The sequence below is a fragment of the Lynx canadensis genome, chromosome B2 (genome assembly GCF_007474595.2).
Source record: "Lynx canadensis isolate LIC74 chromosome B2, mLynCan4.pri.v2, whole genome shotgun sequence".
Taxonomy (NCBI): Eukaryota; Metazoa; Chordata; class Mammalia; order Carnivora; family Felidae; genus Lynx; species Lynx canadensis.
Window position 1 is genome coordinate 119494339 of NC_044307.1, and position 24136 is coordinate 119518474.

The 24136-nt window shown below is 37.5% G+C and overlaps 1 protein-coding gene across 3 annotated transcripts in view; it reads left to right on the forward strand.

Moving 5' to 3' along the window:
• ENPP3 (ectonucleotide pyrophosphatase/phosphodiesterase 3) overlaps nucleotides 1-24136 on the forward strand; it is a 75831-nt gene that overhangs the window by 15961 nt on the left and 35734 nt on the right. For all 3 annotated transcript variants that reach the window (XM_030316363.2, XM_030316360.2, XM_030316362.1), the window contains 7 exons: nucleotides 786-883; nucleotides 9375-9454; nucleotides 12362-12481; nucleotides 12998-13107; nucleotides 14570-14635; nucleotides 15376-15448; nucleotides 23161-23269. In XM_030316363.2, coding sequence (XP_030172223.1) covers nucleotides 786-883; nucleotides 9375-9454; nucleotides 12362-12481; nucleotides 12998-13107; nucleotides 14570-14635; nucleotides 15376-15448; nucleotides 23161-23269 — 656 coding nt within the window. The remainder of the gene's footprint in view (nucleotides 1-785; nucleotides 884-9374; nucleotides 9455-12361; nucleotides 12482-12997; nucleotides 13108-14569; nucleotides 14636-15375; nucleotides 15449-23160; nucleotides 23270-24136) is intronic.

Here is a 24136-nt window from a genome sequence, read left to right on the forward strand (position 1 = left end):
TTATATATAAAAAATGTGTGTGGATAATGTCTGTTTTTGTACCATGCCACTTTGGTTTACCCCAGTCCTCAGATCCAGTTGCCCAGTTCAGCAGCATCCAGGAGGAAGAGCCAAGAATTTAGAATAAAAAGGATACTTGAGTTTGACTCCTGGTCTTGCCCCTGAGACTCTGCACTAGTCACTTCTCTGAACTTCATCTATAAAATTATAGTAGAGGGGCACCTGAGTGACTCAGTCAGTTAAGCGTCCAACTTTGGCTCAGGTCATGATCTCACACTTTGTGGGTTTGAGCCCTGCATCAGGCTGTGTGCTGACAGCTCAGAGCCTGGAGCCTGCTTGGGATTCTCTGTCTCCCTCCCTCACTCGCGTTCCGTCTCTGTCTCTGCCTCTGTCTCTCTCTCTATCTCTCTGTCTCTTTCAAAAAATAAACATTAAAAAATTTAAAGTTGTAGTAGTAGTAATAATAATAATAACAATAATAATGCCAAGTTCAGAAGATTTCATGTGAGAATTAAGTCAACATCATCATCAGTGCGGATCCTACTTAGGATTTTCTCTCTCTCCCTCTCTTTCCATCCCTCCCCCACTCATGCTCTCTCTCTTTCTCAAAACAAATAACATCAAAAAATAAATCTTTAAAAAGGGAAAGAAAAAAAACATGATAATTGTCTTAATGTGCTTTCTAAGGATTTTCTAATTTAGAGAATTGTAAGTAGTACAGACGTCTTTGTTTTTGTTTTTCTTTTACAATAAAAACATGTACTAATTCTGTTTTCCACTTTCAGATTTGAATTGCCACCAGTTATTTTGTTTTCCATGGATGGATTTAGAGCTGAATATTTGCAGACCTGGGATACTCTCCTACCTAATATTCATAAACTGAGTAAGTCTTTCACAACCACAGGCACACAAACGATGAGGACACCTAGTTAGCCATCCTGTAGATGTGCACCTTTCTTCCTGACCTTCCATATTAGTAGTTTGTCTTCTCCCAGGACCTCTGGAGATCCTGAGGACTTCACCACTCAGGATACCTAGTTTCATACTTTTGGCTCCTCATATTTTTTGAAGCATGTTCATCTTTTTGTTTGTTTCTTATGATTCGTTTCATATTTGAATATAACTTCATCCTATGGAAATCTGTTCACATATAATGTCTCAAAAGTCGTGTTTGTCAGACTTGGGTTCTGGGTCTTAGCAACAAGAATATGACCAGCAAGGACATGATCCTGAAGGAGTCTGAATGGCAGAGCAGAGTCAGCACATCATACGCTCCAGAAGGCAAAAAGTCTAGTATCTCTCTCTGGTTCTGGAATGAAACTGCCTGGAACCTGGCTTCACCGCTTATTAGCTGTGAGACCTTGGGCAAACTTATCTCACTTGTTGGCGCTCTTTCTCTCCAGTTGTAAAATGGTCACTTCCTACCTGATGCAAATACTGTGAGAATGTATATGTGGTACACACTGAATGGTTTTAAGCTGTGATTGTAATTATTGTTTCTGTTATTATCTTTATCAGGATGTGACGCTTCTTTTTAGGACACTTGGCCTTCATACAATTTTATAAAGTTATTAATAAGGATAAATTAAGTACCTATGGATACAGAGCGAAGAAGTATATCAGAGCATGGTTGGAACCAGAGGGTTGGTTCCAGAGTCTGTATTCTTCACTGCCTGACAATTCCTTTCTTTCTTCCCCTTTCCACTAGGCCTTCTTTTGCCTCTAAGGTTCTCAAAGTTTATCACAATTTTACTGGAATCCTGTTTTTATTTTTCTCCAAATTATTAAAAAAGAGCTGATGAGCCTGAGTAAGTCAATTACCTCATCTGGGTCTTCGTTTCTTCATTTGTAAAATGAGAGGATTAACTTTATGGAATTCTACTGTTAATTCCAGCTCTAAAATTCCATGACTCTAGAGAGATGAACTGCTTCCCCCTACAACACAAGATACTTTGTCTCTTCAGCTTTTTTCTTATTCCCTGAGGCAGAACTATAGCAAAGACATTGAGAGTTTGGGGCTCTGACTGAATTAGCTTCAAATTCAGGATTTGTCATTTAACTGCTGAGTTACTTTGGCCTGGAAAGTTGATTAACACTTCCCAGTTTGTATTTCCTCATCTGAATTTTCCTTGACAATCGGGATATCCAATTCTGTATCCAAAAGGGAATTTAGCTAACCAGGCTGAACCGAACTCCTTCTGAAGGGGAATTATTTGATTTGCTCATCCCACTCAGGGTTGGAAATGACACCAATGAAACATTGGGCCATTGAGAATGTTCCCTTTTTAAAGTTTAATATGTATTTTTTAAGTCATGCAGACAAATTTGATTCTTTAATGTGTAGACATCACTAACTAGGTCTACCAAGGCAAAATGGGCTGTTAGTTTCCAGGAGGCCTGATTAAGAATAGATGTGAATGAGACTTAGGATTAGGACTTCCTGGGAAAAGTAGGCTTGAGGTGAGGTGTGTGACAACAGACATCACTTTAAGGAAGTCTAGAACCCCATCTCCAGTATCCCAAGAAGCTGCCTGAGTTGGGTGACAGCGGTCTGGGAAGCTGAGCATGAACTAATACCACAGCACAGTGAGTCTTATTGGTGACTTAAAAGGACTCAGACTCAACTCTAGTGAGAGGACAAGGTCATTATCTTGTCTTAGTGTGGGTGGGGACAGAAAAAAAGGGTCAGGCCCAAGAACAGCAGACTGTCAGGTGAGATGGAAGTGACTCGACTTGCACCACAAGTCAGGCTTCCTGGAAAGTTAGGTAGGAAATTGGGGATAGATTAAGACTAGTAGTAACAGGTGTATCTGGCAGGCAACATTTGTAGATTTTTGAAGATTAGAGTTAGTTAGCAAAGTTTACTTTCACAAACAATAGAATTCTTAACTTCTCCACAGCAGATGCCGTTTGCTGTCTGCTGCCTTTTCCTCCTCCCCCTCTTCCTCTTTCTTTCTTCTTTTTAATTTTATTGTGGTAAAAATACTTAGGAGATATAACCACTTAACAGACTTTTAAGTGTATAATGAAATATTGTTATCTATAGGCCCAATGTTGTATAGCAGATCTCTAGAATTTATTCATCTTGCGTAAATGAAATTTTATACCCATTGATTAGCAACTCTCAATTTTTTTCCTCCACACAGACCCTGGAAATCACCATTCTATTCTTTGTTTTAAGACCTTGACTCTTTTAGATCTCATATAAGTGGAATTATTTGTATTTGTCTTTCTGTAACAGGCTTATTTCATTTAATGTCCTCAAGATTCATTTTATATGGTTTCATTTTTTTAAGGCCAAATCAAGTTCCATTGCATATATACACCACTTAAAAATCCATTTATCTATTGATGGACATTTAGGTTGTTTCCACATCTTGGTTATTGTGAATAGTATTGCATTGAACATGGGAGTGTTAATATCTCTTCAAGAACTTGATTTCAATTATTTTGGATAAATATCCAGAAGTAGGATTGTTGGATCATATGATAGTTGTATAACTTTTTTATTCTCACTGTCAGTGCACAAGGGTTGCACTTTCTCCACACCCTCACTAACACATGTCTTTTGTGTTTCTGATAATAGCCATCCTAACAGGTGTGCAGTGATACCTCATTGTGGTTTTGACTTGCATTTTCCTGATGTTTAATGACATTGATCATCTTGTATGTATTGGTCATTTGTAGGTCTTCTTCAGAGAAGTATCTATTCAAATCCTTAGCCTATTTTTTAATTGGGTTATTAGGGTTTTTTTTTTCTATTGAATTGTAAGAATTTATTATCTATTTTAGAAGTCAACTCCTTACCACATATATGGTTTGTAAGTATTTTCTTCCATTCCATATGTTGTTTCTGTTGATGGTTTCCTTTGCTATGCAGAAGCTTGTTAGTTTGATGCAGTCCCATTAGTTTATTTTTGCTTTAGTTGCTTGTGTTTTTGGTGTCATATTCATGAGATCATTACTAAAACCAATATCACAAATCTTTCCTCCTCTTTTCTTGTAAGATTCTTGAGTCTTTAGTTCATTTTGAGTTAGATATTGTTTATGGTATATGAAAGGGTCCTTGCCTAGTTCCTAATTTTACTGGAAAAGCTCTCAGTTTTTCATTGTTGAGTATAATCTTAGTTGTGGGCTTTCCATACATGACCTTTACTATGTTGAGGTAATTTCCCTCCATTTCTAGTATGTTGAGAGTCTTTATGATGAAAGAGTATTGAACTTTATCAGATGCCTTTTTTGCATCTATTTAGATGATCATGTGATTTTTATCCTGTATTTTATTAATGTGGTATATCACATTAATTGATTTTCATATGTTGAGCCATCTTTTATCCCAGGGATAAATCCCACTTGGTCATGGTGTGTGATTCCTTTAATGTACTGTTGAATCCAGTTTCCTGGTATTTTGTTGAAGATTTTTTCATCTATGTTCATCAGGGATATTGTCCTGTAGTTTCCTTTTCTTGTGGTGTCTTTGGTTTTGGTATCAGGATAAATGCTGTCTTCATAAAATGAGTTTGGCACAGTTTTCTTCTCTTCAGTTTTTTGGAAGAGTTTAAGAATGATCGCCATTGATTCTTCTTTGTTTCATATGAATGTTTATTTTTGAGAGAGACAGAGACAGAGACAGAGCATGTGAGGGGGAAAAGCAGAGAGAGAGGGAGACAGGATCCGAAGTGGGCTCTATGCTGATAGCAGAGAGCCTGATGAAGGACTCAAACTCACGAACCATGAGATCATGACCTGAGCTGAAATTGGACCCTTAACTGACAGCTACCTAGGAGCCCCGTGCATTAATTTGTCTTTAAATACTTGAGAGAATTCATCAGTAAAGCCTTCTAATCCTAGACTTTTCTCTGGAGGAGGTGTAATCTAGCTAAAGGTTTGTTAATTTTATCTTTTCAAAAAACCAACTTTAATTTTCTTGACTTTTACAAGTATTTTTCTACTCTTTGTTTCCTTTATATCTGCTATAATCTTTATTGTTTCCTTCCTTCAGCTAACTTTGGATGTAGTTTGTTCCTTTTCTTCTTTGAGTTGTAAAGTTAGGTTGTTTATGTAAAATTTCTTTTTTAATGTAGCTGTTTGTTGCTATACACTTCCATCCTCGTACTGTTTTTGCTGTATCTGTCAGCTGTTTCACCTACTACGCATTTAGTTTTCTGCTCTTTCTTAGAGTTTATAGTTTCTTTTTTTTTTTATTTTTTTAATGTTTATTTATTTTTGAGAGGGACAGAGACAGAATGAGAGTGGGTTAGGGGCGGAGAGAGAGGGAGACATAGAATCCGAAGCAGGCTCCAGACTCTGAGCTGTCAGCACCAGAGCCCAACGCGGGGCTGGAACTCACTGAGCTGTGAGATCATGACCTGAGCCGAAGTCGGACACTCAACCGACTGAGCCACCCAGGTGCCCCAAGTTTATAGTTTCTAAGGATATGTGTTTATTCTATTTATGTTTCCAGATTTTTGGGGGGTTGGTACTTCCTTTTTGAAAAAGTTCTTTAAAGAGTAAAATACACAAATGATAAACTTTTAAAAATGATATTAAAATGTATATAGTAGAATAACAACAACCAACTAACAAACAAAAAAACTCTTTCCAGATCTTTCTAGCTTTATCTCTGCAGAAGCATCTACTCTTGTTGGTTTCTTGTGTATCCTTCCTTCTTTTATGATTTAGATTATTAAGTTCTAGAAGAAACAATTATAGAATATTTTGCTTTCTGTGAGCTGTTCTACAACAGCTCTTGTTCAAAGGCAGGTGATCCAAAATTGTAGCATGAATCATGGATAGTCCGCAGGTGTGTCCTATTTGGGACATCCCAACTAATGTCATGTTTTTACATTACTGGTAGCTTAGTTTGTGTTTTATTTTATACTCCATGGCTTTAGGCATTTAAGAATTTGATTACATCACCCATGTTTGAAGGAAATGAAAAGAAAAACTGACTTTAATATTTCTGTTTATTGTATGTTTCCCCCCCCTACTTAAATTCTTTTAATTATATAAGCGAATTGGATCTCATTTTATTTTCTTATTGTATGACTTCTTAAAAATAATAAATGTTGTCTTTCTCTGGTTAAGTATGAGACTTATGGTAGTATTGACTGAAAAAAAAAAGGTTATTTTAATCTTTAATTATACTTAGAAATCAAATCCTAGGGCAGGCCTCAAACTTAGGTACATCAGAACCACTTTGGGTGGCTTGCCACAAATGTTGATTTTTTTTCCAGATCTCTTTTCTTCATATTCTACTTACCCCTCCATTCCTACCAGAGTCCTATTTAGTAAATTTGATATGGAGCCCAAGAAGGTTCTGAAGGAGATAATCCCTAGGTCATATTGGAAACACTGCATATTGGACCAACTCCAAGCCTATTTGAGAAAACTTTCATTGTTTCCAACTATAAACTTTGTAACTTTCTGGACAACAATCATTTTTGCTTTTTGTTTTAACCTAAATAAAATCAATAATGGTGAAGCTTTCTTTTAGAATTTGAGTTGACAGTATTTTGAAATGGAAAATTTCTTATCCTTCACTGTTGGAGAGGAAATAGCAATGCTGGAGTGGTTCTGACCTTGAGCGGCGTTATTGCACAGATCGAAAACAGCAGAACATTTGAAAGCAAAGGTGATGCCGCACTTTGTGGAAAACAGATCACAGGAAACTTCACTGATCAAATGGAAACTGTACTGAAAATAATAAGTAGTAAAGTTATTTACTACTTATTTTTACTACTTATTTTATAAATGTTACTACGTGACATAGGCTTATGCTCGTATATAGGGCAAATTCCTTTTCAGTTACCTAGATAGTTGTGTTGACTTTTGTTATATTGGACGCTGTCACATAAGAACTATTAGCTGGGATGAAAATGTTATATAGAAATTCTCATCATAATGACCTGAGTCAGAAAGAGAGGAGCAACACAAACATACAAAGCTGGTGGCAGTGTGTAATTTGGGGTATGCTAAGCTGAATGATCCCCAAGATGTGGCTCATGGACAAAATGTGGCCCACTCTATTTTTGTGTGGCCTAGTAAATGCTAAGAATTGTTTTACATTATTAACTGGTTGAGAAATAAAGAAGAGAATATTTAGTGATATGTACAAATTACATGGAATTCAAATTTCAATGTCCATAAATAAAGATTTATTGGAGGACAGCCATGCTTATTTGTTGGTGTAGCATCTATGGATGCTTTTGGCCTCAATAGCTGAATTCAGCTGCTATAACAAGGAACATATGGACTTACAAAGCCTAACATTTATGACCTGGCCTTTATAGAGAAATGTTGTAGAGTCTTTCACTTCTCTATTAAAAACTGACATTACTTAGAATGTAGGAATTGTAGGCATCAGAATTTCAACCTTTTTGAAATCAAGGAATCGATCCCATTTACAGTTGCACAAAAAACCATAAAATACCTAGGAATAAATCTAACCAAAGAGGTGAAAAATCTATACACTGAAAACTGTAGAAAGCTTATGAAAGAAATTGAAGAAGACACAAAAAAATGGAAAAAATTCCATACTCCTGGATAGGAAGAACAAATATTGTTAAAATATCGATACTACCCAATGCAGTCTACATATTCAATGCAATCCCTATCAAAGTAACGACAGCATTCTTCACAGAGCTAGAACAAATAATTCTAAAATTTGTATGGAACCTGAAAAGACCCCGAATAGCCAAAGCAATCTTGAAAAAGAAAACCAAAGCAGGAGGCATCACAATCCCAGACTTCAAGCTATACTACAAAGCTGTAATCATCAAGACAGTATGGTACTGGCACAAGAGCAGACACTCAAATCAATGGAACAGAATAGAGAACCCAGAAATGGACCCACAAATATACGGCCAACTATTCTTTGACAAAGCAGGAAAGAATATCCAATGGAATAAAGACAGTCTCTTCAGCAAGTGGTGCTGGGAAAACTGGACAGCGACATGCAGAAGAATGTACCTGGACCACTTTCTTACACCATACACAAAAATAAACTCAAAACAGATGAAAGACCTAAATGTATGACCGGGAGTCATCAAAATCCTTAAGGAGAAAGCAGGCAAAAACCTCTTTGATCTTGGCCTCAGCAACTTCTTACTAACACGTCTCTGGAGGCAAGGGAAACAAAAGCAAAAATGAACTACTGGGACCTCATCAAAATAAAAAGCTTCTGCGCAGTGAAGGAAACAATCAGCAAAACTAAAAGGCAACCAACAGAATGGGAGAAGATATTTGCAAATGACATCAGATAAAGGGTTAGTATCCAAAATCTATAAAGAACTTATCAAACACCCAAAAAACACCCCAAAAACCCAAATAATCCAGTGAAGAAATGGGCAAAAAACATGAATAGACACATCCAAAGAAGACATCCAGATGGCCAACCAACACATGAAAAAATGCCCCACATCACTCATCACCAGGGAAATACAAATCAAAGTACAATGAGATACCACCTTACACCTGTCAGAATGGCTACATTAACAACTCAGGCAACAACGGATGTTGGCGAGGATGCGGAGAAAGAGGATCTCTTTTGCATTGTTGGTGGGAATGCAAGCTGGTGCAGCCACTCTGGAAAACAGTATGGAGGTTCCTCAAGCAACTAAAAATAGAACTACCCTATGACCCAGCAATTGCACTACTAGGCATTTATCCAAGTGATACAGGTGTGCTGTTTCGAAGGGACACATGCACCCCATGTTTATAGCAGCACTATCAACAATAGCCGAAGTATGGAAAGAGCCCAAATGTCCATCGATGGATGAATGGATAAAGAAGATGTGGTATACACACACACACACACACACACACACACACACACACACACACACACTGGAATATTACTCGGCAATCAAAAAGAATGAAATCTTGCCATTTGCAATTACGTGGATGGAACTGGAGGGTATTATGCTAAGTGAAATTAGTCAGAGAAAGACAAAAATCATATGACTTCACTCGTATGAGGACTTTAAGAGACAAAACAGATGAACATAAAGGAAGGGAAACAAAAATAATATAAAACCAGGGAGGGGGACAAAACATAAGAGACTCATAAATATGGAGAACAAACTGAGGGTTGCTGGAGGGGTTGTGGGAGGGGAGACAGGCTAAATGGGTAAGGGGCACTAAGGAATCTACTCCTGAAATCATTGTTGCACTATATGCTAACTAATTTGTATGTAAATTTTTAAAAATAAAAAATTAAATAAAAAAGAAAAGAATTTCAACCTCTTTCCATCTTCAATCCACTCTTTAGTTAGCTTTTTATTTCTCTGTAAAAACTTTATGTTTAGATTTTTACTTAAAAAAACTTACCAGGAAAAAACAACTTCTTAATTTCTCACTATGTTTTGTTGCAGAAACATGTGGAATTCATTCAAAATACATGAGAGCTGTCTATCCAACCAAAACCTTCCCAAATCATTACACTATTGTCACGGTAAGTGTTTGGCCCAGTGGCAAGACTGACAGGCCATAGACAGGCAACTGACCACGACAGACATGCTTACACAGGAAGTGGCTGAGTCCCATGTCACACACACATTTCAGAAGCACATGTGGCTTCATTCAGGCTAGGAGGTAGCATCTCATTGTGAGGCCATCCAGTGCTCTGAGGTCTTACGTATGAATGAATGTCCCTGCAATAGGCTAATTCACCTGTGTGACAGGCCAGGATAGCTTCTTGGATGTGAGAAATACCATTCTCCTCTGATCTTTTGATTTGCCTCCACTTTTCTGAGTCTGCTGGGAATTGTAGGTTATGTGTGAAGACAGCCACTTTGATGTAGGAAATGTCTTTTTTCCCTAATCTTTTCATTGTATTTAATTTGACAAAGACTTCTGTTTCATAAATAAATGCATGCTGGCTATATGTCTTTAGATAAAGGAAATAAACCAAGTGAATTCTCCTTAATGTGTAATAAGACGTAAGTGAAATGATCAAAATGAACTCAAGGGCAAATTAAATTTTTTAACATTTATAGATTTACAACACATCTTAAGGAGTCCTCTACCTCAGACTTTATTACCAAAGGATATTATGTCTTTACCACTTTGCATTTACTCTTTTATTACTGTAGGACAGTAACTATGATTTATTTAAATTTTAACTCTTAAGTAACAATGTCTAATGTATGTAATGTATATATATATTATGTGTGTAATATATATGTAATATATATAACATATGTATTATATATATACATATATATATATATATATACACATATATTTGCAGATTTTATCTAAATATTTGAGTTGCCCAGCTCACATATTCCCAGTTGAGGTCTAAAAGGTGACACTCTGCCTTTCTTGTTTTAACTCTCATATAGTAAACAAACGTTTTCACAGTGTACTGATTATATGTGTGTTAGATAAACTTTACTCAGGCATGAGTTATAGTGAACCAACAATATATATTAAATGATAATTTTTAAACAGAAATAGACAAAAACACGATTATGTATTGATCAGCAGATAAAAGTGTTGTGACTAGAGGCTTGCACCTTATTTTCCCTAGGAGCAATGGTTCAGTATTCACTAATTCAGTGTTTGTAGCAACTTTATAGAAAATAATTACCACAGATAACAAGAATTGACTACTAATCATTAGGGAAATGCAAATAAAACCACAATAAGATATCACCTTACACCTATAAGGATGGATAGTATGAAAAAGACAACAAATAACAAGTATGGGCAAGGATGTGGAGAAAAAGGAACCTTCACGCACTGTTGGCAGGAATGTGAATTGGTACAACCACTGTGGAAAGCAATGTGGAGGTTCCTCAAACAATTAAAAATAAAATTCTATAAGATACAGTAATTCCACTACTGGGTATTTACCCAAAGAAAATGAAAAGACATATAAAAATGAGCATTATTTGCAATAGCCAAGATATAGAAGCAACCTAAGTGTCCATTGATAGATGAATGTATAAAGAAGATGAGTTATATATGGCATATTACCATCTGTAAAAATGAATGATATCTTGCAATGTGACAACATGGAGGGACCTAGAGGGTATTATGCTAAGTGAAATAAGTCAGACAGAGAAAGACAAATGCCCTATGATTTCACTTATATGTGGAATCTGAAAGCCAAAACAAATGAACAAACAAGCACAAAACAAAATAACAGAAACAAATCATAAATACAGAGAACAAACTGGTAGTTGCCAGAGGGTAGGGAGTTGGGGAGAATCCGCAAAATATATGAAAGGTATTAAGAGGTATAAACTTCCAGTTATAAAATAAATAAGTCCCAGGGATGAAGAGTACAGCATAAGGAATATAGTCAATAATTATGTCATAATGTTGTAAGGTGACAGATGGTAACTACACTTACCATGGTGAGCATAGTGTAATGTGTAGAAGTGTCAAATCACTGTGTTGTACACCTGGAACTGCTGTAACACTGTATGTCAACTATACTTCAATAAAAAAAGAATTGACTATATGTGTGCATATATACATAAATATACACACATTATATATAACACATATGTATGTATATAGGAATAAGGTGTTATACATAAGTGCTATTAATTTACTGTGTATGTGTATATGTATCCATATAGTGATGTTCTGAAATAAGGACCCTAAAATCTATCTAGAAATAGTTACAAATGCATGGGATATCATAGGCATTCAATAAAATGTGTGGCATAATTGAATAAATATGTGTTATTGGATTGAAAAAAATGATTGGACTGATGGATAAGTGGAAGGGAAGATGGAGAGAAATTTGGCAGGCTCCCTTCTAAAGTGCTGGTAAAACACTTTAACCCCTTTAGCCAAGATATTTGATACTTAAAAGCTTCTAAGTAGTGCATTTCTTGCTATTATTGCCAGTATAACCAGTGGCTGATCATTATTATAATATAAGAAACTTTAATTAACAGTTATTAATCACATAAGAGTTATATTAATGTCATTAGCACAAGCCATCTGCCTAATATCATTCATTTACTGCTCTAGACCATGGTGGAACCATGCCTATACTTACACTTACACCTATACCTACACTTACACCTACCTATACCTATACCTATACCTATCTACATACATATCTGTACCTATATCTACACTTACACCTACCTATACCTACCTACATACATACCTGTACCTATATCTGCACTTACACATACCAATACCTACACTTGCACCTATACCTGCATATATACATATACATGTATATATATTTGGTATTTAGGTTTGGACCCAGGGGTTTTGTATTGAAAAGTATATGACGTCTTTCTAAGATATGAGTTATAGATCTTATGATATTTTAATTTAAAAGTGATTGATATATTATTTTAAATCTTTTTTGAAATTATCATTTTAGGGATTATATCCAGAATCCCATGGCATCATTGATAATAATATGTATGATGTAAACCTCAACAAGAATTTTTCACTTTCATCAAAGGAGAAAAACAATCCAGCTTGGTGGCAAGGGCAACCAGTATGTAGCATCTACGTGTGGCATCGAAATAATCTCCATTTTTCAGTGTGATAGTGGATCACTTTCCTTTCTGCACTTTTACATGATCTTTCTAATTTCTAAGTGTGGGGAGTAATGGGAAGGTGTTTCACCATTTATAATTATAGTTTAAATCATGTAAGTATTCATGATTGTTCACTTAACTTGCCTTCTGTTGAAACTTGGATGTAGTATTCTAAACATAACAATCTAGAGGTTTCTCAGAAGGGTTTTCTGTTAATTTCCTCCCCCCCTTTCTGTTTTATACTTCTTTAAAAGCAAAAGAGGAACTATACAGTTTTACCAATTTGAAAAAGAGTGATCTTTCTTACTACCTTACTATGTTCTTGACTTTTGGGGTGGATCCCTACGTAATTAAATTTTGTGAATGTTAATTAATATTGTTTAGTTGCTAAAAAATGGCACCATTTCTACAAGTTCTACCCAAACAGATTATTCTTTTGACTTCCACTTACCTTAAGTTTTCTCTTCTTATAGATCTGGCTGACGGCAACGTATCAAGGTTTAAAAACTGGTAGCTTCTTTTGGCCTGGATCAGACGTCGCTATCAATGGCTCCTTTCCTTCTATATACATGAGTTATAACAGGTAGTCGTGAAGATATGATTGCTCCTACACAGGCATGATTACTAACCTTGGTAGTAATTCTATTTTTCCAGTTGTTTGGGTCAAAAATCTTTTTTTTTAATTTTTTTTATTGTTTATTATTTTTGAGCGAGAGACAGAGACAGAGAGCAAGCAGGGAAGGGGCAGAGAGAGAGAGCGAGACACAGAATCTGAAGCAGGCTCCAGGCTCTGAGCATTCAGAACAGAGCCTGACGGGGGGCTTAAACTCACAGACCGCGAGATCATGACCTGAGCGGTAGTCAGCGGCCCAACCGACTGAGATACCCGGGCGCCCCTGGGTCAAAAATCTTGAAGTTATCATTGATTCCTCTCTCTTACATCGCTCACCTGGTCTGTCAGTAAATGCTTGTGACTCTAATTCAAAATATATCCCATCTATGAACTTTTGTTATTTCCACCATTACTGCTGTGGTTGGAGCAACCATCATCTTTTGCCTGTATTATTTTGCCTATCTTATTGCACTTTCCCCATCTCCCTGCTTCTATTCTTGTCTCCTAACATCTATTCTCTATCTACCAACCAGAATGTTAACTTTAAAAAACAAGTCCAATTACGACGTTCTTTTGCACTAAAAACTTTAATGGCTCCCTGTTTCACTCACAGTAAAAGCCTTCAGGGTCCTATTGGTATGACCCCAACCACCCCACTGTGTCTCAGACCTTGTCTCCCATTATTCCACCTGGTGCTGACCTCCTGAGTAGGCCTTAACACACCAGAATTGTCTTCTTAGGGCCTTTGTGTGGGCTGTTCCCTCTGCCTGAGATAACTCACTCCATGTATCTGCATAGCCTGCTCCGTCACCCTCTTCAGGCTGTTGCTCGAAAATTACTTTCTCAATATTGTCTTAGCCTGATTAAACTAAGATTTCAAATTCCAAACCATCCCCCACCCTGAATTCTCACCTTACTGTGCTCTGGTGTTTCTTTTATCCCTAGCATTTGTCACCTTGTGATACACAATAGAATTTATTTATGTATCAGATCTATTGTTTGTGGTTTGTCTTCACTAGAATGTCATCTCTAGGAAGGAAAGCATCTTTGGTTTTCCCACTGATAAATTTTGTTTAAAATGAACAAATAGGTTCCCAATATACACAAATGTATAAATAAATGAAATAAAAATAAACCGAATGGATAGTAATTAATGGTCTTTATTTCAGTTGGGGGAAAATCGGAAGATGGAAGGATGAGAAAGAAGGAAAACAATATATATTTAATTTACACTGAGACAAACATATCTCTCTATAAGTATTGAAAACAGGAATCCCATTGAGTAATACTGAATCCCCTTCAGTATTGTGATCGTATATGAACACAAAATGGACATCTGAAAATATTAACTGTCTTTCTGAGTAGGAATATAGTGGAGTTATTTTTTTTATTTGAGTAGTTTTTGAAAATTATTTTTTTCTCTCCTTTTCAGAAGTATCCCATATGAAGAAAGGATCTTTACGTTGTTGAAATGGCTGGACCTGCCCAAAGCTGAAAGGTATTACTTAGAATCAGAGAAGTGCTGGCACACTGGGATATCTGCGAGTATAAAATGCAGTTATTTCTTTACTTTAAATGGCCCCTTCTGAAAGAAACTTGGCATTTTCTTTTTTAAGAAATTTTCAAGAATTATTCCTGAGAGCAGTTGAGTTGAGTTTTTGCTCTTGAGAATGTGACTGGCACTATGGGGCAATAGAGATAGAGCCAGTACCAGGAGTAGAGGCAAGTAACACAGAACCTGATGTAGACTGGAGGCAGAATGGCGAAAGGGTCTGAAACTTCATTATGAGGATTGATTCATGGAGCTAGAGTTGCCAGAGCAAGGCCCTGCCAACAGTCCTGAGTCAGAACATCCTGAAAGAGAGCAACATGTCAACAGTGCCTCAGAAACCAGCCATCTAAAGAAAGAATTCAAATGGCAGAACAAAGAGTGGGTGGAAAGTCAGAGACTGGGAACTATAGAAGGCTGAGGCACACCAAGAGAGGTCTTAGCAGAAAGAATAAGGGAGATTGTCATAAGTGAGTCAGACCAACGCTCATGCCCAGGAAGGTCTTACTTCCTGTTAGGAGTACCTCCCCTCTGGGCCAAGTGGAACGACTGGGCCTGGATGAAGACAAGGAGGCCAGAGAAAAGGAAGGAAACCGCCACCAAGTTCTAAACCTATGCACTTGCCAAATCCAACCCGTAGGTTTATTCCAAGTTGATAATGTCTTTCTCTGCTTCAATTTTACCCCTAGACCTGCTTTTTATACCATCTATGTGGAAGAGCCTGATTCTGCAGGACATAAAAATGGGCCAGTCAGTGCCGGAGTAAGTTGGTTTTATTGAACAAATATAAAGTCACCTAGCCCTAACCCACAAAGTAAAATATTCTTTAATTCTCACTGAATACAAATGATCTGATATGAACATGAAGACATTAAAATAGCGAACAGTCTAAAAGTATCTCTACCTTATTAAAAATTTTAAAAATTACCAAAAGAATTAAAAGTCTAAAAGATATACCTGGTTTATGACTACATCTTGATTCATTTGATAAACATTCATTGAAAACTTAGATGTAGCGCTGTTATTTCATACAGTGGAACCATCAAGGCTAGATACTGCATGCCAATTCAACATGTTAATGTAGCTCATTCCAAATTAAGTCACTTGCAAGTCTGTTGTGAACTATCCAGCTGTCTATTCACACACTACATTCCATTCATAAGATCCTTGTAATTGGACTTTATATGCTGGTGCCCCCAGCAGAGTCCTTCCTCTCCTGGGCCTCCATTAAAATTGAAGCAGACTTTTAAATATTAGTTTTGCCATTATCTAAACCGTTATGTTACATTTTTACTACAGAAATAAAGACCTTAAATATTACTTAAAAAAAAAAGTCATCTCCTTTATTGCTGTTATTATTGTTACACTGAAGCCTGTATTGTCCTGGACATAATGTAAAGCTATGAAGGCCTCCATGAGTATGGAGGCATTTTCCTGCTTCATGGAAACTTATTTAACAGTTATCCTCCATTGGAAAACAAAGCATATTTCTTCTGGTACCCTGATTTTGTGGTTTATCAGAAATGCCCTTCTTTTTTCCCATTAAACCAAAATGATTCCTGATACAAGGCCTTGCTCAAGTCCTACCATTTTTTTTTTTAATTTTTTTTTCAACGCTTATTTATTTTTGGGACAGAGGGAGACAGAGCATGAACGGGGGAGGGGCAGAGAGAGAGGGAGGCACAGAATCGGAAACAGGCTCCAGGCTCCGAGCCATCAGCCCAGAGCCTGACGCGGGGCTCGAACTCCCGGACCGCGAGATCGTGACCTGGCTGAAGTCGGACGCTTAACCGACTGCGCCACCCAGGCGACCCCAAGTCCTACCATTTTTAACCCATTAGTCCTCCATATTCCAACACCACTTTGATGATATCCCAGAATTTAACATTTAATCAGGCTATTTTAAGGGTGAGTGGCATAGTAACTATCTGAAGTACATTCACCACTTCTTTTCTGTTTTAATTCTTATCCACACTTGATATGGTTGTTTTGAGAGGGGACACTATAATCTGTATTTGTCTGACCCATACAGCTGAGTTAATATTAGGCACTATATCTTTTTTTCTAATCAATGCTCTAGTTTAGCTCCCAAATAAATTTTAAGTGTAATGTTGAAAAGTGCCACAAAGGAAAAGATCAAGGTGCCCTGAGGGGTGATTGAGGAGGTCCTAACTAGTCTGAGGAGAGGCAGGGACTGTGACTGGTTAGAAAGTTCTCTGAATAAGAAAAAGGAAAAAAGTTCACAAACAGCCTGGTTGAGGGAGGAGGTGAGCATGGTAGAGGAATGCACAGAATGAACAAAGGGACAGACAGGCAAAGGGACAAATAGACATGGTGATAATGGTAAGAATGGTAATGGCAGTTAACTCTTCTTGTGTGCTCCTCTGTGCCAAGTATTGTTTGGAACGCTATGAGGATTATCTCCCTCCCATGTCTGGAGCACTGTGACCCAGGGGCAATGGCTAGAAAGAAGCCTAGAGAAGGAGGCAGGCACCAAATCATGCAGATCCTTGTTGGCCATGTAATGTGCAAGGGAAGCACTGAGGCATTTTAATCAAGAAACCAACATGACCAGATCGGGTTGTATCTAAAGATCAGTTTTACTATGCAAGAGGAATGGGTTAGAGGGAACTGAGAAGGTGGGGAGAGATGGGTTAGCTTTGCAACATTCCTGAAAAGAGATAATTGCACCTTGAACTAGGGTAGTGGCAACCATCATGGGAGGAGGGAGTTGCATTTGAGATTCATTTGGGAGATAGACCTGGCACGGCTTGGTAGGATTCGGGTGGTGGAGTGGAGGATCAAGGACAGTTGTCAGATTGCTATCATTAGCTGGCAGGTGTTTCCATTTACATCAATGAGGCAACTGAAGGGGGTCAATTTTGAAGGAGAAGATCTTGTCATGGTTAAGCGGCTTGTGGTGTCCAAATGAAGATGCCCAGAAGGCAATTGAATATGGATTGAAAGCTCCAAGGGGATGAAATCAGGCAGCTTGGCAGCATGTAGATGGTGCATGGAAGTGAAGATGTCCTAAGGAGAGAGTGAAAAGTGAAAATAGAAGGATTAAGACCATGCCTCATTTAAAACTTTAGAAGAGGCAAAATGGATGGAGAACCTGGAAAGCTTTATGGCTTTATTGCTGTTATTATTGTTAGTCATATACTTTAGTTTGGAGTGAATGTGACATAATTTGAAAGCAAAAGGCTACTTTAGTTTGTTTGTTTACTCACTCTTTTTCAAGCTTATTAACTTCTACATTTTTCAGTCATCGATACTCTCTTGCTCTTGCTCTGCTATCCTTTTAATGTCTACTTGTAATAGTTTCTGGTGGGTGTGATGTTGTGCTAGACATTCTTAGGGGTTGAAGAAAATGAAGCCATTACCCAGAAACTATGTTGAAAAGGCAAATAAGTAATGACTTAATGTATAGCAAGTTTTATTTTAAGAAACCTTTAAAATTTTGGTAGCTGAAACAGTGTTTAGGGGTGCCTGGCTCAGTTGGTTGAGAATCTGGCTCTTGACTTCAGCTCAGGTCATGATCTCATGGTCATGAGGTCAGGTTTTGTGTTGGGATCTGTGCTGGGTGTGGAGCCTGGTTAAGATTCTCTCTATCCCTCGCCCTCCACCCCTCCCCAACTTGCATGCTAGTAGTCCTGTGTACGTGTGCTTTCTCTCTAAAAAAATGAATTAAAACAACAAGTATTTATTTTTTTCTCACACCTACATTTTTTTTTAAATTTAGGGGTGCCTGAGTGGCTCAGCCCGTTAAGCCTCTGACTTTGGCTCAGGTCATGATCTCACAGTTTGTGAGTTGGAGCCTCGCATGGGGCTCTGTGCTGACAGCAAGGAGCCTGGAGCCCACTTCCAGTTCTGTGTCTCTCCCTCTCTCTGCCCCTCCCCTGCTCACACTCTGTCTCTGTCTGTGTCTCTGTCTGTCTCTGTTTCTGTCTCTGTCTCTCTCTCTCAAAAATAAACAAACATTAAAAAAAAATTAAAAATGCAAATCCAAGTTGGTTAGCATACAGTGTAGTCTTGGTTTCAGGAGTAGAACACAGTGATTCATCAGTTAGATGCAACACCCAGTGCTCATCCCAACAAGTGCCCTCCTTAATGCGCATCACCCACTTAGCCCATCCCCTCACCCAACACCCCTCCAGCAATCCTCAGTTTGTTCTCTGTATTTAGTAGTTTCTTATGGTTTGCCTCCCTCTCTGTTTTTATGTTATTTTTCCTTCCCTTCCCCTATGTTCATTTGTTGTGTTTCTTAAATTCTACATGAGTGAAATCATATGATATTTGTCTTTCTCTGAGTGGCTTATTTTGCTTAGCATAATACACTCTAGTTCTTTCCATGTTGTTGCAAATGGCAAGATTTCATTCTTTTTGATTGCCAAGTAGTATTCCATCATGTATACATACCACATCTTCTTTACCCATTTGTTAGTCAGTAGACATTTGGGCCCTTTACATAACTTGACTATTGTTGATAATGCTGCTGTAAACATTGGGGTGCATGTGCCCCTTCAAATCAGCATTTTTGTACCCTTTGGATAAATACCTAGTAGTGCAATTGCTGGGTCATAGGGTAGCTCTATTTTTAATTTTTTGAGGAACCTCCAGACTGTTCCCCAGAGTGGCTGCACCAGTTTGCATTCCCACCAACAATGCAAAAGTGTTCCCCCTTTCTCTGCATCCTTGCCAACATCTGTTGTTTCCTGAGCTAAAAACAACAGTGTTAAAATGGGAAGAGTATTGTGGCCTGGTATAGCTGGAGAAGGCTTTATGAATTAGGGATGTAGAAGGTGGTGGAGAGATTTAAAGTCTTGTGAAACCAGGAACTTCTTCTTTTTTTTAAATGTTTATTTTTGAGAGAGAGAGAGAGAGAGAGAGAGAGAGAGAGAGAGAGAGAGAGACAGAATGTGAGCAGGGGAGGGGCAGAGAGAGAGGGAGACACAGAATCCGAAGCAGGCTCCAGGCTCTGAGCTGTCAGCACAGAGCCTGACGTGGGGCTCGAACTCACTAACTGACCTGAGCTCAAGATCTTGACCTGAGCCAAAGTTGGACGCTTAACCAACTGAGGCACCCCAGAAACTTCTTGATACCAAATTTGTTTCAATGATTCTCTAGTATTGAAGTTGAATTAGGCACAGAATGTCCTTATGGGTCTTGAATAACCTTAAGTAATGTTCTAATACTTTAACAAGTTTCACCTGTTAACTCCTGATTGAAAAACAAGTTATTACATGTTAGATGGAAAGAAAAGTTAGGAAGAAAAATTCAATTTGGAAAGAAAATTGAAATGAACAACAGATCGACTTAATTCTTGATAATGCTCATGTACATGGTAGAATGATTCTACAGCACTGAGGACCTCCACTTTTGAGAAAGTGTCATAGACTTTGGGTCTAAAGTTCTCTCTTGTCTAGTAAAAGAGCGGGATGCAGGATTGAAAGCGAGAGATGGCTAATGTCCGGGAAAAGACAAGAGCCCAGAATAAGGGTCCTTGCCCTGTATTTATTCAGCTCATAAGGCTTACAAAAGTGATGGATGTATACAAAGAGACAAAGAAACTGGTAACATTAACTTGGGGCATGAGGGAAAAGGGGATTTTTGAAGATTTATGGTGTTTGGGATTTGGGTCAATATAAAACAAAATCTGGGCGCTGGGCAGTCGGGAGTAAGGTTGGTTACAGGGGACGTGAGGCAGCACCTCTGTTTATCTTTGCCAGCCTAGGGGATGAGACAGATAGGGGAAATAACCTCAGGGTTAATAAGGCATCTTTTCTTTTGTTAACCATCTCCGCTCTGGGCTGCTTTGCCTGCAGCACAGGGGTCCAAAGTCCAGTTCGCCAATTTTACCTAACCTGGCCCTATCCTCCTGTGAAAGCAGCTTTTCTGCATAGTACTTCAACCCTGAATATCTAATCTTGTTTATTTCATACACCTATGTATTGGGCACCTTTGTGCCATTTCTATTTCAGGCCTTTGCCTCTCCCTCTCTATTTTGGGGGCTCTGCACCCCCTCTCTACTTTGGGGTGCCTTTGCACCCCCTATTCTTGGGGTGCCAATCTGGTTTACCCAAACTAGGGTGTGAGCATTTCATGACTTTGTATTTCTTTATGCCTTGTCAACCCATTGGTGTAAACCCGGGGGATTCCTAAGCTTATCCCCCACAAGAAAGCATGTGGAGGTAGAATACACAGGAAGGATGTTGTACCTATTGAAAAGCCCACTATGTTAATGCTGCATAGAGCTTCCTACTAGCAGGATCCTCTGCAGTCTTGAATTTCATTTTACAAAAGGGAATGTTTGGATCCAAAAAGCAACTGTTTATTGAGGGTCTTAGCATTGAACCCATTTTATCAGGATTGATTTTACTGTTTCCACAATATCCACTGTGAAAGTGAAGGATCATGATTCCATGTGAAACAAGCAAGGTTTTCTACCCAGACTTGGTTTACCCCAAAGCTGCAGACATTTCTATTCCTATTTATTATCTTACCACCCCCCAAAATGCTCACTTGTGGTCTGTCACAGGGATTTTTCTTCTTTCCTTTGTCTGGGCTAGAGTAAGGGGCTGGCATCTAGTCATTTTACATTCAGCAATATGTGCCATCTGTGGAGTGGATACTGTGTGAAAAACCCTATGCTTGGAAAGCGTGTGGTGAGTTAGGTTGCCCGGTTCCTTCCCTGCAGGAGCTCACACTCTTCTTGGGAGGCAGACATACGCACAGATGATTTCAAATCTGTGGAGAGTCCAATGGTAACAGATGCCAGGGTGCTGGGAGAGGACAGAGAAGGGGCTATTACTGCAGTTGGGAGGAGTGAGTAGGGTGACTGTGAAAAGGGACATAATTATGCCATGACAATGGGCGGGAACCATAACTCATGCTCGTAAACCAGAGGGCATGGTCACCGTAAGAATGAGAGTCAGGAAAGTTATCTCCGAGTTGATGGATTTTAGCAGTAGATAGAGCTGGTTTGAAGTCAATTCTGTTCTATCCCTTGTTAACTGTAGGACCATAAACATGTTATTTAAAATTTTTAAGCCTCAAGTTTCCTGGTATTTCCAACTGGAAATTCCAGATGGTGGAAGTAGCACCAACCATGCATGTTTGCCATGACAATTTCATGAGATAATGTACTAAAGCTCTTAACAATAATTAGCTTGTAAAATTCCTTCTCAAAAAATAAAAAAGCGATAATTTTTATAATAGTACTATAAGAGATTACACATTTTCCCCCAATCCATTTGCTATTACAGTTTCCTCTTCACTGAAATAATGAACAGTTAGTCAATTAGAAGTTATTCACTTAAGGGACACCTGGGTGGCTCAGTCAGTTAAGCATCTGACTCTTGATCTCGGTTCAGGTCATGATCTCACAGTTTGTGGGATTGAGCCCCATATCAGGCTCCCTGCTTGGGATTCTTTCTCTCCCCCTCTCTCTGCCCCTTCCCTGCTCATTCTCTCTCCCTCTCTCTCTCTCAAAGTAAATACACTTAAAAAAAAGTTACACACTTAAAATAGTTTAATGTACTATGCTGATAAGGTGTAGAAAAATTTTAAAACACAAAAGAATATAAGCAATAAAATAAAAATGAACTCCAATTCACTATACAGAGACAACCATTGTTAATAGTCCCTTGATATATTTCTTTTTCGTTTTCTGTGCATGTGTGTTTACTAAGGAGTGCTAAATATATTTAAACATGAAAGGATTATGAAATATCTATGAGTACATACAGTTTAGTTTTAATATTTTATGTTTAGCATTGTATTTATGAGCAGTTCCCCATGTCATGGTTTTTTAAAATACATTTTGAAATGTTTGTAAGCATGTGTGGCATATTTATTTTTATATTGAAATTGAAATTTATTGAAATTTTATATTTTAAATTAAAATTAGAAATGAATGAATGAATGAATGAATAATAAGTAAATAAATAAATAAATAAAGTGATGAATAGTCCTAGGTGTAAATAGCCATTTGCACTATAAGTGTTTATGAGCACAAATTTCCAGAAATAGAATTGTTAAGTTATAGGGTAGGTCCTTTTTTTAACGCTCTGGTTAGGCATTGTCACATAATCCCTCAGCACCCAAATAACCATGTGGACTTCTATAGAAGTGTCTGTGGACTCCCCTCTCCAGCATTGGGTATTATGATGAAAGCCTTTGCAGCTGAATATTTGTTGAGGCAGAACATTTTTCTCAAATACTAATTGGACAGTAGTCTATATTCCTTTGTGGAAAACATGGTTTACTTTTTTTTATTTGTTTATAGAAATTCAGGGAATTGGTATTTGGTAAATGTGGTAGCACAGTGCTGGGCTCTGATGTCCTATTTCAAAATCCAAAAATTTCAGAGAAGGAAATGTGTTCAGTTTTTACTCACTCCCTTGGATAATGATTTCATCAATTAAATTTTAATTTATGAAGACAGTCTTAACTCCATTTTTTTTTTCCCTTAGGTAATTCAAGCCTTACAGTTGGTAGATAAGACTTTTGGAATGTTGATGGAAGGCCTAAAACAGCGGAACTTAGACAATTGTGTCAATATAATCCTTTTGGCCGACCATGGTACGCTTTTTTTAAAAATTATATTTTATCATTGATGATATCTTCTCACTTCAAGGAGCATGCAAAAAGCATAGTGATATTTTAAAGTCTATACTTCTAGACCTAAAGGTTCTCAAACAAGCAAAGAATACGTTTTGTGGTAGGCTGTGATGAATACAATACTAAAACTAAAATTTCTATTTTAATTATTTTAACATTCATTATGAAAATCCATCCTTATACTTACTTTTTTGTGAAAATGGAGGTCATAGTACTTAACAGAGATATGGTTGGGTTGTTAGTCAACCAAATATTTTTTGAGTGCCTACTCAATGTCAAGTACTTTCCTAGATACAATGTGTTTGGAGGTATGTAAAGCAGAAATAGGCCTTTTCTAGATGGGGTGATACTTTCTACATTAGTCAAGCTAAGCTCCAAAGGCTTTAAAGGAACCAGTTAAGGAAGAGAGGAGGAAAAGGACCATGTCTACAGAACTCTTGTTTTTATTTTAGGACATCAAGATAATGAGAAACAGAGTAATTTATTTAAAAATTTCTGAAATGTTTTCTTAACACATTGACCTATTGTTTTAAAATTAAAGGGAACCATTTTAATGTGCATTTTGATAAAAGATATTATAAAACATGAAATAAATTTATAAATAAATATGAAAATAAAAATTTAAGGGCAGTCTGAAGAATCTACAAATAGAAGAGGTTTTAACCACCAAATCTTTTTTTTAAGCACATGCTACTTATATAAAGTTAAATAATACATCTAAGATCTAATGAGCTTTCTACAGAGGATTTTCTTCTTTGAAATTAATTGATTTATGTTGAGCAAATGATCTGTTTATAATTCTTGCTTATTCTTCTCTGATCAATGCGA